Below are 14,535 nucleotides of genomic sequence, written 5' to 3' on the forward strand. Positions count from 1 at the left end.
GTTAAGATTCCCTTCGTACAGTAATACAGGGTTAACAAAAATACAGAGAATAAGGGAGTTGCAAATTGTTTAAACGAATAAAAAATTATTCCGGACGTCGACGAACCACTTTCAATCTCAGCCACAAGTTGGAAGCATTTTCAGAAGTAAAACTGTTTTCTGAATGTTCAATAGTTTCGTAGGAGACATCGATCATCAATAAAGCATTGATGCGGAGTTTTACTTGTCTGAAAAACAATTAATGGGTATATAGAAGTTTTATAAGAAACACTCACTTCTCTGTCAATCCCAAAACCTCTTGTCGCTGTCTCAGAGTATCCAAACATTGCTTCACGGTCTCCTCGTTTTTGATTCCCATACTGAACGTAGTCCCAACCGGACGTCCTGTCTCAAGCCAATTCTCAATCAAATCGACATAATCATTTGGAGGATTCCGTGCGTTCTCATTCATCAAATATACTCTTCGATTGGCCAGATTCAGAAGGATTGGGGTCCATGAAGAATTATCAAATTTTCGGTTATCAATAATTAATGTCTGTGATTCCTTCACAATATTGTGCCGAAAATCTGGAGCGCGAGGGGAGCTCTTCATTTTGAGTTGTTGAATTGGTAATGATGACGGATCAATGATACTCTTCAGGCACTCGAAATGTGTTGCACTCCAACCGGATACTTCTAAATTCTCGATTTTCAGGATAGCACCCGCAGGAAATCGAAGAATTCGATTGTCCAAGTCGACTTTCAGATTCTTCACAGATATGGCCTCACTACGATTTCCAAACAGCTTCGTGTGCATTATCTTTTCCGCTTCATGAAGATATTTCTTGTATCGAACACGTTGAATTGTGATTCCTTTTGGAGAATTGACGGATAATTGGATCCAGGGAGTATATGGCGGAGTACTGTTGTCACGACGATTGTTGAACGGCTTTAACTCCCAACGGATCGTCTCAATAGCTGACTGAATTTCTTCAATAGAATTGGTTGCTGTGCTTCTTCGAATTGAGACCTCTAACGATGGATCCCAGGCACCAACTGCAATTCTTCTTGTCTCGTCGTCTTCAATATATTCCTGATTCAATTTTTCAGCCAGTACCATTTTATAAATTCTTAGTCGTTGAACTATATATTGCTCCTTTCTGTCACTGTCATTACGAGAAGTTCGCCGGTTTCCTTTTCTCAAATCTATATCTCCTGGAAGTACGTTGTTCACTCCGGGGTAAATAGTGAATCCATATTGATCAATGTCGTTAGAAGATCCTCGAGAACAATTCGAATCATATACATCACACGGAATTTCATTGTGTCCATAATCCAGGTACAAACCAATTCGATAGGAGAATTTGTTTACTTTTGAATCAAAATGAGAAAACTTCAGATTCTCGATTTTCAGCGGTAGACGTCTCTCAAGGGAGCTGATTGAAGGCATTCGAAGAGATATTCGGAATCTGAAAGTGATTAGTTTAAGAAGTAAACAATAGTGGTAACTAACCGTGTATTTGGGTCTAGGTACGGCAGAATCGCCTTCAAACTTTCATACTGTACTGGAATGACAGGCATTTCTCGGGGGAAAGAATACAGAAATCAATAAGAGTAGGTTGAGAAGAGAACGGAGACAAACGGGAGGAATGCTGAAGAGATGTGTACGTGCACTGTCTCCGAGTAAGAACTGCAAAAAAAATTTTGATCTACCCTCCTGAAACAAAAATTTGAGAAATTAGCAGGTCTAAAACGTTATTTCTTTAGTTTTTAGCGTAAAGCTCAAGGTCAAAAGTAAGAAAATTTCAGTTTTAGAATTATTCTGAGTGCATTCGGGTTTTTCAATTTGCAGTTTTCGAGAAATCGATAAAATTCCGATTTTTATATATTTTTTGTTATTTTCTCGAAAACTAAAAAGCAAATTGCAAACAGGTCCAATGGAAATGTGTACAAATCTCTGACGCATATTTTCAGCTATCAAAATTTTACTCTCGCACAGCTGTGATGTTTATCAATCTAAGTATATGTATCTTATACTTATCATTATTCCAAACAATATTCATTTCTTTTCAAATCAATCAATAAATTCACAAGTACAAATCATGCAAGTATTCATAATCCGACAATTCCGATTGAACATTTTCCAGCGAGTCCGACGCCTGAGTGCGATCCATCACGATGAAGCTTTCATCTGGCAAATCGACATAGTCAAAGATCTCCAATCCATCTGAATCCTCATCCCAGTCCACAATTGAAAGTGCCGATAGGACAGAAGAAACCGTGTTTAAATCATCAGTCTCTGGTTCCGATTCTGGGTCACTATCTGTCTCGGGAGCACCTTCAGGACTTTTAGAACCTTCCAGATATCCAGATTTCTCAAGAACTTCAATCACTTCCAAAATCGCAAAGTTTTTGGGAAGTTGATCGACTCCATCTGAAAAATATTGGTGTGTCTGTGTATCCGGATGTCCCTTACTATAAACTTTGGTGACTTTTCTGTCGAATGGACATATAATTTGACGGTCACTCTTCAACTTCTTACAACAATATTCACACATTGTGTGACCACAACTTAGAACTCGTGGAGTCATTTTCTGTTTCTTCTCGTCATACTTTCGGAAACAGATCTTACAATCCATTTTTGTTTTTCTGGAAATGATTGGGTTGAGCACGGTCTCCCAAAGTCCGAGTAAGAACTGCAAGGAAATTTTCGATCTCCCCTCACGAAACGAAAAATTTGAGAAATTTGCAGGTCTAAAAGTTAATTTTTTAATTTTTAGCGTAAAGCTAAAGATGAAAGAGTCACTTCAATAAAGGTTAATGTGATGAATACATCAAAGAAAAACAATTATTTTTCTAAAAACCATGATATCAAGTCTTTTGAGTGTTGTATTTGATAATTTTTTAAAGAAAACACCACTTTCAACTGAAACTTTTTTGCCGAATTCTCGACTTCAAACTGTATCCAGCTCTTCATTTCTTGACGTTTCCATCTCAATTATAGCTCAAAAAATCCGCAATAAAAAGATCTTCATTTCTGATGGATGGGTCACTTTTTTGCAGAATAAGTTTCGAGAAATAATGAAAAAACTGATTTCTCAGGCCAAAACTTCGATCTGTATCAGCGCCTTTATTTTTGCTCCAAAAATAGTTTTCTTTTTTCCGGAATGTTGCTTTTGCCTTTCTCGTTTTTTGTAATGGACAATTTTCACTTTTTATCTCCTTTAATGTTCGTAATTTAAATAAAATCAAAATTTTCAGTTGAAAAATTAATTAAAAATTTTTTTTGACTACTGTAGCGCGCGGCCTTTGCGCTCCACTGAGAACTTTCGCTTGCAGTTGTTTTTCGGGGTTTGGGAGACTGTGTTGAGTGGAGGATGGTAGCAGGAGATATACCTTTTTATATTATCCAATCGAGCAGTTTTTGATGTTCTTCAGAAGTATTCGAAATAGTGGATTTTGCCAGGAGATTTAAGAAAATGATAGGGAAGAAAAATAATGGAAATAGTTGGTCACGTTGAATATCAGTTTTTGATTATAATATTCTAGTCCACGCCTATCGAAAAATGCGACGCACACTTTCAGTAGAGAGCTAAAAAAGGAAACAGGGGAATGATCTAAAATCAGAAATTGTGGCCTAGAAAATCTTAACTTGGAAAACTAGTCCAGGTTTTGAGTCTATAGAGAATCGCATGTTTCTAATAGCCTCAAATAAATGACGGTCTACATGTTCAATATCCTAACATGTACATTACAGAGTTGTCCGGAATCCGGATTCCGGATTCCAAAATTCCGGAATTCCGGGTTTTTTCGGCATTCCGGTTCCGGTTCCGGATTCCGGAAAATGTAAAATCTCATTCTGGTTCCGGATTCCGGTTTTTTGAGTTTCCTTTTCGCGGAATCCAGAAGTTGAAATTAATAATTTTTTGAGTTTAAAAGACAACTATAGTACTTATTTTTCGGTTTTGATCCTAAAAAGTAGTTTTAAACTTTATTTATCATTAAAAATACTCGAAAAAAAAAAGACTTGGCCTTGCAAATTTATCGAATCATTCCGAATTACGGATTCTGAAATTCCGGAATTCCGGAGTTTTTTCGTCATTCCGATTCCGAATTCCGGAAACTGAAAAATGGCATTCCGTACAACTCTGGTACATTAGCGATATATATCTTCGTTAATTTGTTTTCATTTTTTCTGAAATTTGGCAAAAAAATAGATTAAAATATGCTTAATCTGATACACTTTACCGTTTGTCGATGACTCTTCAAAACAGTTTTTTTGTTTTTTTTTTCAAATAAGAAAACGACCTAACGTTTTCCTGGCTAGCTGAGAAAACTCGTGGTTTAGAAAAAGAGTAGTCCGTGCTCCGTGGAGTGCACTTTTACAAGGTTTCAACAAGTTTCAAAAAAGGAAGGACTAACTTTTTCTCTGATGGCCTATAAAACTCAAAACTGGCCAAACCCAAGTTTTTAACAGAATAGGCTTGCATCAAAATCCAAAAAGCCGCTCCAAATTTTATATCTTCACTTCTTGATGCAATTTAAAATATTGCTACCTGACGCACCCAAATTTCTACACTCCAAAAATATCTCAATCTTTTTCATACGATATTCAATCTAAGACTCACTCAACAGCTCATCCTAATCCCCCGCTAGAAATTATGATCTATCAGCCGTAGTAGTACACACATTTATTTTTGTTGAAATGCTTATTATCATACTTGTCACGGGCCGGGCCGGGCCCGCTAAAAAAATCTTCCGGCCCGGCCCGTTCGGCCCGTCAAAATATTGAAATTGTTTTTTCGTCGTTTTCCCATTGTTTGGTCGTTTACTACTTTATGGCAAACATATTATTGATTAGAAATTATAAAAAGACAACAAGTGAAAACGGATTTTTAAAGATTTAATTAAACGTTTTGATCAATTTTCTATGATTAAAATTGAGATTTTCAACATTTTCTGCATTTTTCAAATATGATTTAATTTAATCTTTAAAGAAATTGTGCGCGGTAATTCAAAAATTATTTTCCAAGACTTTCAATTCTTTTTTTCAAAAATTTTCAAAAATAATTTTTTGCTCCGGGCCCTGCGGGCCGGCCCAGGCCCTGAAATTTTTAGCGGACCCGGTGATTTGACAAGTATGCTTATTATAATCTTACAACGGTTTGATGAGAGTCAAGTGACTTTTTTCATTTGCTAAAAGGTTCTCAGTTTTTTTTCAGAGTTCGTGACTGGAGTAAACAAAATTAAAAGTACTGAGAGCACTTGCAGCATCTGGAGGTTTAACTCCACTTTGAAGTGATCTGTCGGTGTCAAAACTTGTCTCGACTAGGGATAACTTGTAGTTTTGAAGAGGAAAAGTAGAATGACCTTAATATTAAAAACAGAAAAAATGGCCACAAAAGATTGAAGAACGTCATGGATAAAAACGTACTGTAGCAGTACAAATACAGTGCCGCTCAAAAATATTAAGTTCTGAGTTTTTCAGTTAAAAATTCCCAACTCTGAGAGTGTGTCGCAGTAAAATTAACTGTCCCACAAAATAACTTTTTATGGGATCAAACATATCAAGAGTAGAGCTTTATTTTTGTAGTTGACACCTTTTTTGTACGGACACTCACTAGAGAGTTATGGACATTTTAAGTGGACAGCTAAAAAATCTCACTATTTTGCACTGAAATGGGACTATTTGAGGAAGAAATTACCTACACACTCTCAAAGTTGGACATTTTTAGCTGAAAAAGGCAAAACTTAATATACTTTTGAGCGGTACTGAATATGTGTCCCCTATAACAACCTTGATATCAGTTGCGTCCTTTATCTTAACCAGGAACTGATAATGCTCAACATTATCCGTACGTCTATCAATTCTAGATTCAAAAATCCACAAACTGCAAATGTCACATAAACGCCCCCCAACAAGGAACTAAATATTCAAAACAAAAAACTATTTGCGTTGGACTGTTAAGTCATATTCAAAATCTGAAAACATTTTATTTCCGGGATGATAGATAGATGTTTGATGATAGTGTGGAAAGGGCAGAGTGACATGTATGAGTAGGATATGACTGTGTGTCCGGATGTCCGGATGTCCAGGAGTCTGAAAATCATACTTCCAAACCGGGCCGACACGGGCCGGTTCGTAACTCGCTTCAAACTGAGTTTTATGAGCTGAAAGATATACAAAAATGTAGATCTCGACGAGTTCTATCTTCGTGACTTACTACGGGCCGGATGGCTATTCGTTAATGTGCCGCGGGCCGGCTAGAATGGCTTTTTTGGCCATTTTCGCGTTTTTTGGCACTTTTTCCCGGCTCAGACATAGAACTCGCCGAGATCTACATTTTGGTATATTTTTTAGCTCATAAAACTCAGTTTGAAGCGAGTTACGTGCCGGCCCGTTTCGGCCCGTTTCGGTCCGGTGTGCAAGTATGCTGAAAATCCAGATACACATGGAAAGCAAAAATTTGTTCAACTTGCATCAAAACTTTCAGCTTCCCAAGACACGTCTGCGGTTTTTTTTTAACTAACTTAAGCCTATCCATTTCCAAATAAACATCTTTGACGCATTTTTTGTTTCACATTTCTTAGAACCCACTTGTTTAGAACAAGCTTTAAATATTTCCAGTTCTTTTTTTTGTCCTAGTTCTTCCTTTTTTAAATCTCTCTCAGATTAACATTTTGAAATCCAAAACCACCTCCTGAGGTCATTCGGAAATAATCGTTTTCACGAATTCGTTTCGAGAGGCGGAGCTTCCTTGGGTGGTCTGCTATAAAAGAAGAAGAGTTGTGGGAGGTAGCATAACGAATTAATCTATTCGCTGAAACTACTAAAAATGTTTCACATTTCCCAAGAACTCCATCTGGAATGTTTTTATCAGGAGACTTCAACTGGACAGAGAAAACTGATGCAGAGAATTCTGGAGGATAGAAGACGTGGATTCAGGAAGAGCGTCACGACGATTCAGTTTTGAGTTCAATTTTTTTTGTGATAATTTTTTTTATTGTTGAATTACGAGTATTAATGTTCTGCTGAAATAAAACACTTTGTTAATATCTGGTTTTTCAAAAATCAATCAAAAAATCAAATCCCAAAATGAAAATGAAAATTGTTCTTAACGTTTCTACTTCCAAAGGTCCAGAGCTCACAGAAATGTGAAATATTCTACTATTCCGTACCAATTGTTTCAGGGAAAAGAGTTTTAGAGTTTCAAATTCTTAATATTTGTTGTTTTCCAGAATTCAGATGCCCAATTCATTCAACCGGACAATTGTTTCAGGGAAAAGAGTTTCAGAGTTTTAGAGTTTCAAATTCATTTATTATTTGAACATTTTAGATATCTGATTCTTCAGATACTTGAGTTTTAGGGGTTAGAAGTATCCAAATTCACCGATAAATATTTCTAAAACCTAGACTGCCATGTTGGGCAATTAGAAGCATAATTTTAAAAATCAACTGCGGGTTTTTACAGAAGGTTTACTTTTATTTAAAAATGAGGTTTTCGTTTAAAAATTGAAAATTTCTGCTCAAATTATATTTTATCATGAAAAAGTATGAATATGAGAAGATGATGGATACTTAAAGGTGCCGGCTGATTAAAGTACATAATTTTCCTAAATCTTTCAAACAAGCTTGTCCGCATGTCTAGAGCATCTATTTTTAAAAATTCAGATGGCTTTACTTTCACAAATTCAGGTATCTTTATTTAGAAGTTTGTTCTGACATTTCCAATTTTCAGTTCGGTTTGTACAGATTCTTAAATTTCATAACCGCAATGTCTCAATCCGGTTTCCGACAACCGAAAAACAAAAACCCATCTCAAAATCGTTACATCTCCCGTACTATGACACCAATTCCTATATTTATTTACTTCTAGTAAAAGTTCAACTATTTCTCATCCGTAAATATATCTAAATCCGTTTCCAAATCCAAATCCGCCCTCTAAAGTGTTCTACTTGGGTTTGTTTATTGACTTGACTTGTGGTATTAGCGAGATTGACGAATTTTTTTCTCTGAAGAATCAAGGGTGTTTATTTAAAGCTATTTATGTAATGTCGTTGGAAGTGTGATAAAATTATCCATTAATTGTATAAAAAAGAAAGGACGTTTGAAAAAACAAACAAACAGACGAACATACTGACAAAGATGGAAAATTGAGTTTTTATAACACGTGACATTTCATTTTCAATATATCAAAAATCCCATTCAGAAATTGAAGCACCCATTTCAAAGATTTTGGTTTTTAACATATCGACAGTTACTTCTGAAAAGTAAGTTACGATAAAATTTCGCTGGGTAGCGACTCTAAGCTGATACTGAGCCATATCGATCAGTTCCTTTTTTCAGAACATGAACTGTAACATATGTTTCCATGAATACCACCCAAAAAATCTGACACCCAGAATCTTGACCACTTGTGGACACACCCTGTGTGAGGAATGCGTTCGAAAACTTACTATAGAGCGGAAAATAGTGTGCCCATTTGATCGAAAAGTGACTAACGTGAAATGTGAGTCTGTCTGTGTCTCTGTTGTCTCAATCTCTATTTTTCCAGATGGAACCGACAAACTGCCAAAGAACTTTGCAGTTTTGGAGATTATGGATACGTTGAAAAACTCTAATTCCAAAACCTCTTTTCAACTTGAAAGCCGGAAAATGATCGACATAATTAAGGAATTCCGTCGCAATAGCAATAGTTCAGTTAAGAATCTGGTACCAGACCGTGACCACTCCTCATATGAATGGGTCGATGATATTGGAAATGGAGAAACTTCTGAATACGAGTCTTTAGAGCATCCGTATGCAAGCCGTTCATTTTATGCACTTAATGATTTGAATTGATAAGAATTTATAAATAAATTATTCAAAAAAATTCGTTTTTAAAAAATTAGATGACCCGATGCAATCAAGGACTCTAGCCTTCCTCCGTCTTTCTTTTGCTTGCATGTTCATTACTCCTCAGTGTTTGAAGATATCTAACAAACGAACTGTATAAAGTAGGTAATTCCAACACCTTGAAATTAATAGCGCCCAAAATAGGGCGTCCCACATATATTCGGCCATCTTGGGAAACAGTCCATTTTTGTCGGAGAGTAGTCAAACATTCACGGATTCCGAAGACATAGCTGGTGACGCGATTTCCAAAGTTTCAAGAATATAGGTTCATTTTTAACCGTTTTATGACTATCCGGGACGCGCGGGACGGGGACGCGGGACGTCACAACTCGTCCCATTTCAAGCCCTAGAAAAAAAAGTGCGCAGACAGTTAGACACACAACTATTTTTCTGCTACGTAACTTCTACATAACAATGCATTCGCATTGTATTAAGTGTCATTTTTGCTTTCATTGGATGGCCCGTTCTATATTTGCCACCCGCACTTGTCTTGATGCAATTTGTGCCCCCATGAGAACGGCACACATAGCCACATCACACGTCTATTTGGTGGATAGAAAATGGAAAAATAACAGGTAGTCCGTTGCCACGTCATCAAGGCCTCTATCTCGGATAGAAGATCGTTAGCCATTCCACGTTAGAAAATATCTTCTTAATCCTCTATTTTATTTCATTTATTGGTACCCCAAGTGAGAACTATCCGGTTGGTGTCAATGTCAAATTTTAAAACAACGATGTTATATTTTTTTTCCATTTGTACCAATTTTGATTTGAACGGTTTTGATGATTCTCATGAGAAGTGTCACCTCCTCTCATACAGTTTTCCAGAAGAATGAAAACCTCTGGTTATGTGATCTATAAGTAAATTAATAAACTTCCAACTGGTGTCTTCAGTACCTTACAATTAGCTTGGCACAGTTCTCACAACTGCCCTCCACCGAATTGCCCTTGAAAAACGCCCTATATTTCTCTGAGTCTTTCAATTTCGCACACTATTTTCTTCGGTTTCGGTAGAGCGAGGTTGTAAGAAGGGTGTTGTGTTAATAACCCTTCTTAATTCCACCAATATTATTCCATGAGAAAGACACACATTGCCTCTCTCTCTCATTATCTTCAAGGAGGAGGAGGGTAGTCCGTTGCCACGTCATCAAGGCCTTCATCTTGGACAGAAGGCCTTTAGCCATTCCATGTTAAAAGACATCTCCTTACTCCTCTTGTTTTTTTCCTTCAAAGTGGTACTCCGAATGAAAATTATTTGAATCAAAACTGAAACGAGTTAGAGCTACCAGATTGGTATCAATTTCAAGTTTTAAAACTGTTTCAAGAAAAGTTATCTGTTTTTTGACCGGATTTTTTGAATTTTTTAGAGGCTTCACATAAAAAAATCCAATTACTTGATGTATAACTAGCTTTTGATTGAATCCTAGTCAAAAATGGACCGGCCCGTGACAAGTTTGGTTCGCTTTAGAAGTACCACCTCCTCTCTTACAGTTTACCAGAACTAAAAAAAAACATCTTAATTCCTTTTAAGTATTGCCACGTCACATGTAGATTCTTGTGGATAATGTGTCGTGAGAACGGCACACATTGCCACATCACACGTCAATTTGGGGGATAGATAATGCATGCGCAAATAACGGGTAGTCAGTGGCCACGTCATCAAGGCCTCCATCTCGGATAGAAGGTCATTAGCTAGTCCACGTTAGAAGATATCTCTTTATTCCACTAATGTTCTTTTCATTTTTTGTGGTACCTTTGATTGTAGAGAACTATCCGAATCAGAACTGATAGAAGTTAGAACTACCTGATCGGTGTCAATGTCAAGTTTTACAACACGTCTTTTATGCTTTTCTTTTCATTTGTACCATTTTTGATTTGAACGGTTCGTTCTCATGAGAAGTGCCAGAACTATGAAAACCTTTAATTTTCTGATCTATAAGTGAATAAATAAACTTCCAACTCTTCTTACCCTTAACCCTTCTTAACTCCCTCAACTCTTAAGTACCTCACTAACCTTTCTTAATTCCTCTAGCTTGATTCATTATCCCATGAGAAAGGCACACATTGCCTCGTCACCCATCAAATTATGATGAGGTGTTCTCGATAGTCTCTTTCTCTCATTATCTTCAAGGTGACATCTTAATACCTAATGTGTATTGCCACGTCGCATGTAGATTCTTGTGGATAACGTGTCTGCGAGGGAGTGGGCAATCTTCAAAAAATAGCCCATTCTTTATTTGCCACCCACTCTTATCTTGATTACTCCAATCTGTGCCCGATGAGAACGACACACATCGCCACGTCACTTGTAGATTCTTGGAGACAACAGGTGTGAAAAAGGAAGTCCTTTGTCACGTCATCAAGTCCTTTATCTCGCACAGAAGGTCTCGAGCCCATATTTTTTTCCTTCATGGAATGCCAAACTATCCGAATCAGAACTGATGCAAATTAGATCTACCAGATTGCTGTCAATGTTTATATCAGGTTTTAAAGCAACGGTGTTTGATTTTTTTTTTCACTTGTACCAGTTTTGATAGGAACGGTTCTAATATTGGTGGTTCTTATAAGCGCTACTCCTCTATTACAGTTTTTCCAAATCTATGATGCTTACAGTACCTTGCTGACCCTTCTTAATTCCTCCTGCTTTTATCCCCTTAGAAAGGCACACATTGCCTCGTCACCCATCAAATAATGATGAGGTGTTCTCGATTGTCTCTCTCTTTCTCATTATCTTCAAGGTGACATCTTAATTCCTAATGTTTATTGCCACGTCGCATGTAGATTCTTGTGGATAACGTGTTGGAGAGGGGGAGGGCACTCCGTTGCCTCGTCATTATGGCCTGTAGCTCGGTCAGATGGTATTAGGTCCTCCCATAGCAAATAAAGACAGAGAAGAGGACAACCTCTCTCAACATTTTTTTTTCAGTTTCAGCCTTGTCGAAAATCGGGTCGGCCCGGCCCAGATTCAAAAGTGTGCACTCATTTTTAACAAATTTTTTTGAAATGTTTTGAGAATTTAGAGTAAAAAGCTAAAATTATCATGTGTACTCGTCTTTTGATTGATTTTTAAAGTTTTAGTCGAAACTTTACTTTTTTCAAAAAATTTCCGAGCCATGTATTAAAACGGGCCGAGATGGGGCCTAAGCCCGACCATGATGGCCAAAGCTCGGTCCGTGACAAGTCTCCTAGTATGTGTTGACACGTCACATGTAGATTCCTGCGGACAACGTGTCTGAGAGGAGGCGGGCACTCCGCTGCCACGTCATTAAGGCATGTAGCTCGGTTAGATGGTCTTAGCCCCTCCCGAAGCAAATAAGGACGGGGGGAGAGAACAACCTCTCTCGACAGTTATTGTCTACTCAGTTTTCGTTGGCATCTTACATTCTTGTGCTTCGTTTTGTCTTTCTCCCTTCGATTCTTTCTCTCATTCATAGTTTCCAAACATTTTTCAGAAGTATGACCACTTCTTCCAAGCCGTTGTTTTTCGGACCATCGAAATGTGTGGCACTCTACATGGATCCTAACAAACGGTAAACAATATAACAAGCCTAGCCCATGAGTATCATGAAAATTTTCCAGGTTACAACTCTACCTACGCTGTCCATCATTCGGAATTTCCCATAAAAATGAAGCCATAAGAATCAGGGATCTAAAAGTGCGGCCTGACAACTTCGAGATCAATGGAACTGTCTACAGGCTAGGAGTGATCACTCAATACACGGATACACCAAATCCCAAATCAGTAGTTTTGGACAACGCTAAAGGTGGGATCCAAGAACACGTGGACATCTACGGTCTCCCGGCGAGAGAGACACAAGATGAGGAGGAGAACGTGCAAGCAGATAAGGCAGAAATTACCCGTTTAAGAGAAGAGATAGCCATAATAGAACAAGGTCATGCGAGACGAGCGATACCTGGAAAACCTGGAAGTCGTATTAGCATTCAGCGATTCGATTTGAAAGCGGACGCATATAACATGAGAATCAACAACACTCCGCCTCCATTCCGTCTTTATCTGCAATTGACTATTTCGACAGGAGAGTCAGTCAAAATGGAGCGTGTGGTGCATGACAAACAATTTGGAACTGCCAAAGAATACATTGAGAAGATGGTGTTTGGCAACAAAAAAATTCAAGTGGAAAACCTTCAAATTGGCGGTGACACGTATCTACATGATGTGGATAACCGCGACGGTGTCAAGTACGGTCCTGCTCGTCACGAACCACTTTTCGAGTACACATCACAAGCAGATCGAGTGAGACCATTGCTGTCAATTCGAAGTTTACAAGTAGGCGTGCTGAAAGTCACTGGAATTCTGACGAATGCTTTGGCTAGTCTCAGACCTATTTTGTCTCAGGTCCCATTAAAAGAACTAAAAGCGGTTGTTTGTCAAAAAACATTTCCCGAGGACCCAATTGTTAACACAACAGAATTCCTTGAAATCGCTAAGGGCTCGTCAATAAATGTACTAAGTAACCGTCCAAATAACCGAATTCATATCGATTTCACTTATAACGATAATGGCGAGGAATTAACCAACTTGGTAAACGAATGGAAGAAAAGGAAGATCCCAATTGGAACTTATTACTCGATGGGAGATCGCTATGATTACTTGATTACGGAAATCTTCAAAACGTTTATCAATTTGCCAGGTGCAAAGATAGGAGAGAATGAAGAAACGAGGTGAGTTTTTAGTTTTTTTTTTCAATTTTTGGTTTTAATTGAAGTAATTCTAAATTGCAGATCGACTAACTATCCGGAGTGCATCATTGTCCCGATGGGAAACGACACGGAGCTGAATGTCTACCGCGGCGAGCCGGTCAACGTAGAGAGGGACCGCTACAGTAGTATTGTGACAATGAAATGGGAGCCGAGAGGATATGCAAGAGCTGACGGGGTCTGATCATTATCAGCCATTCAACTTTTTGTGTTTCTATAATACTATAACCACTCTATACACAGGCTTTTATGTGCCTGATTTATTATTTTAATGTTCTTAATTTCCTGATCCAAAAGTAAATAAATAAACTTACAACTAATGTCTTCAATACTTTGCTAACCTTTCTTAATTATACCATGAGAAAAGCACACATTGCCCCGTCACCCATCAAATTATAATGAGTTGTTCTCGATTGTCTCACTGTCATTATCTTGAAGGTGACACCTTCATTCCTAATGTGTATTGCCACGTCGCATGTAGATTCTTGCGGATAACGTTTCTGACTATGAGAGGGAGATGGCACTCCGTTGCCATGTCATCAAGGAATTTGCTCGGACAGATGGTCTTAGGTCTTCCCATAGCAAGTATGGACGGAGGAAGGAACATCCTCGTTTTTCTAGATGTCTCATGTTCTTGTGTTGCGGTGTTTAAAAATTTTCCAGTTGCAGAGAAAAAGAGAAATTGAGGGATGAATACGTTAATGTAATCTAATTTTTAGTCACAAGCCTATAAATAAAAATAACGGTAGACAATTCAAACACTTTGAAATTTCTAAAATCAATCATCTTCGTTGAGATAATCACTTTCAAGAGACCGCACTGGTGAGAGGGTGCAGACAGTTAGACACTCTAGCTTCTCTGCGTCTCACTTTTGCTTGAGGGCGTGTATTTTTTTTACAAGATATGAAAAAGTTGTCAACTACAAAAATGGGCTCCGGGAC

At 37.8% G+C, this 14,535-nt stretch overlaps 4 protein-coding genes across 4 annotated transcripts; 2 read left to right on the forward strand and 2 right to left on the reverse strand.

The window, feature by feature from the left end:
• Positions 1 to 85: 85 nt before the first annotated feature.
• GCK72_004400 (uncharacterized protein) lies at positions 86 to 1,560 on the reverse strand (the record flags this gene model as incomplete). The annotated part of the gene is made up of 3 exons (XM_053724656.1): positions 86 to 227; positions 276 to 1,448; positions 1,493 to 1,560. The coding sequence occupies 3 exons, from the start codon at positions 1,558 to 1,560 to the stop codon at positions 86 to 88; spliced, it is 1,383 nt and encodes a 460-aa protein (XP_053588850.1).
• A 506-nt stretch (positions 1,561 to 2,066) lies between these two features.
• GCK72_004401 (uncharacterized protein) lies at positions 2,067 to 2,618 on the reverse strand (the record flags this gene model as incomplete). Its single annotated transcript, XM_003097701.2, has 1 exon — positions 2,067 to 2,618. One exon carries the CDS (start codon positions 2,616 to 2,618, stop codon positions 2,067 to 2,069), a length of 552 nt encoding a protein of 183 aa, XP_003097749.2.
• Positions 2,619 to 8,329: 5,711 nt separating this feature from the next.
• Positions 8,330 to 8,821, forward strand: GCK72_004402 (uncharacterized protein; the record flags this gene model as incomplete). Its single annotated transcript, XM_003097734.2, has 2 exons — positions 8,330 to 8,489; positions 8,535 to 8,821. The coding sequence occupies 2 exons, from the start codon at positions 8,330 to 8,332 to the stop codon at positions 8,819 to 8,821; spliced, it is 447 nt and encodes a 148-aa protein (XP_003097782.2).
• A 3,510-nt stretch (positions 8,822 to 12,331) lies between these two features.
• GCK72_004403 (uncharacterized protein) lies at positions 12,332 to 13,778 on the forward strand (the record flags this gene model as incomplete). Its single annotated transcript, XM_053724657.1, has 3 exons — positions 12,332 to 12,405; positions 12,455 to 13,558; positions 13,619 to 13,778. The coding sequence occupies 3 exons, from the start codon at positions 12,332 to 12,334 to the stop codon at positions 13,776 to 13,778; spliced, it is 1,338 nt and encodes a 445-aa protein (XP_053588851.1).
• Between the last annotated feature and the right edge of the window lie 757 nt (positions 13,779 to 14,535).

This window comes from Caenorhabditis remanei, chromosome II (assembly GCF_010183535.1).
Source record: "Caenorhabditis remanei strain PX506 chromosome II, whole genome shotgun sequence".
In the NCBI taxonomy this organism is placed as follows: Eukaryota; Metazoa; Nematoda; class Chromadorea; order Rhabditida; family Rhabditidae; genus Caenorhabditis; species Caenorhabditis remanei.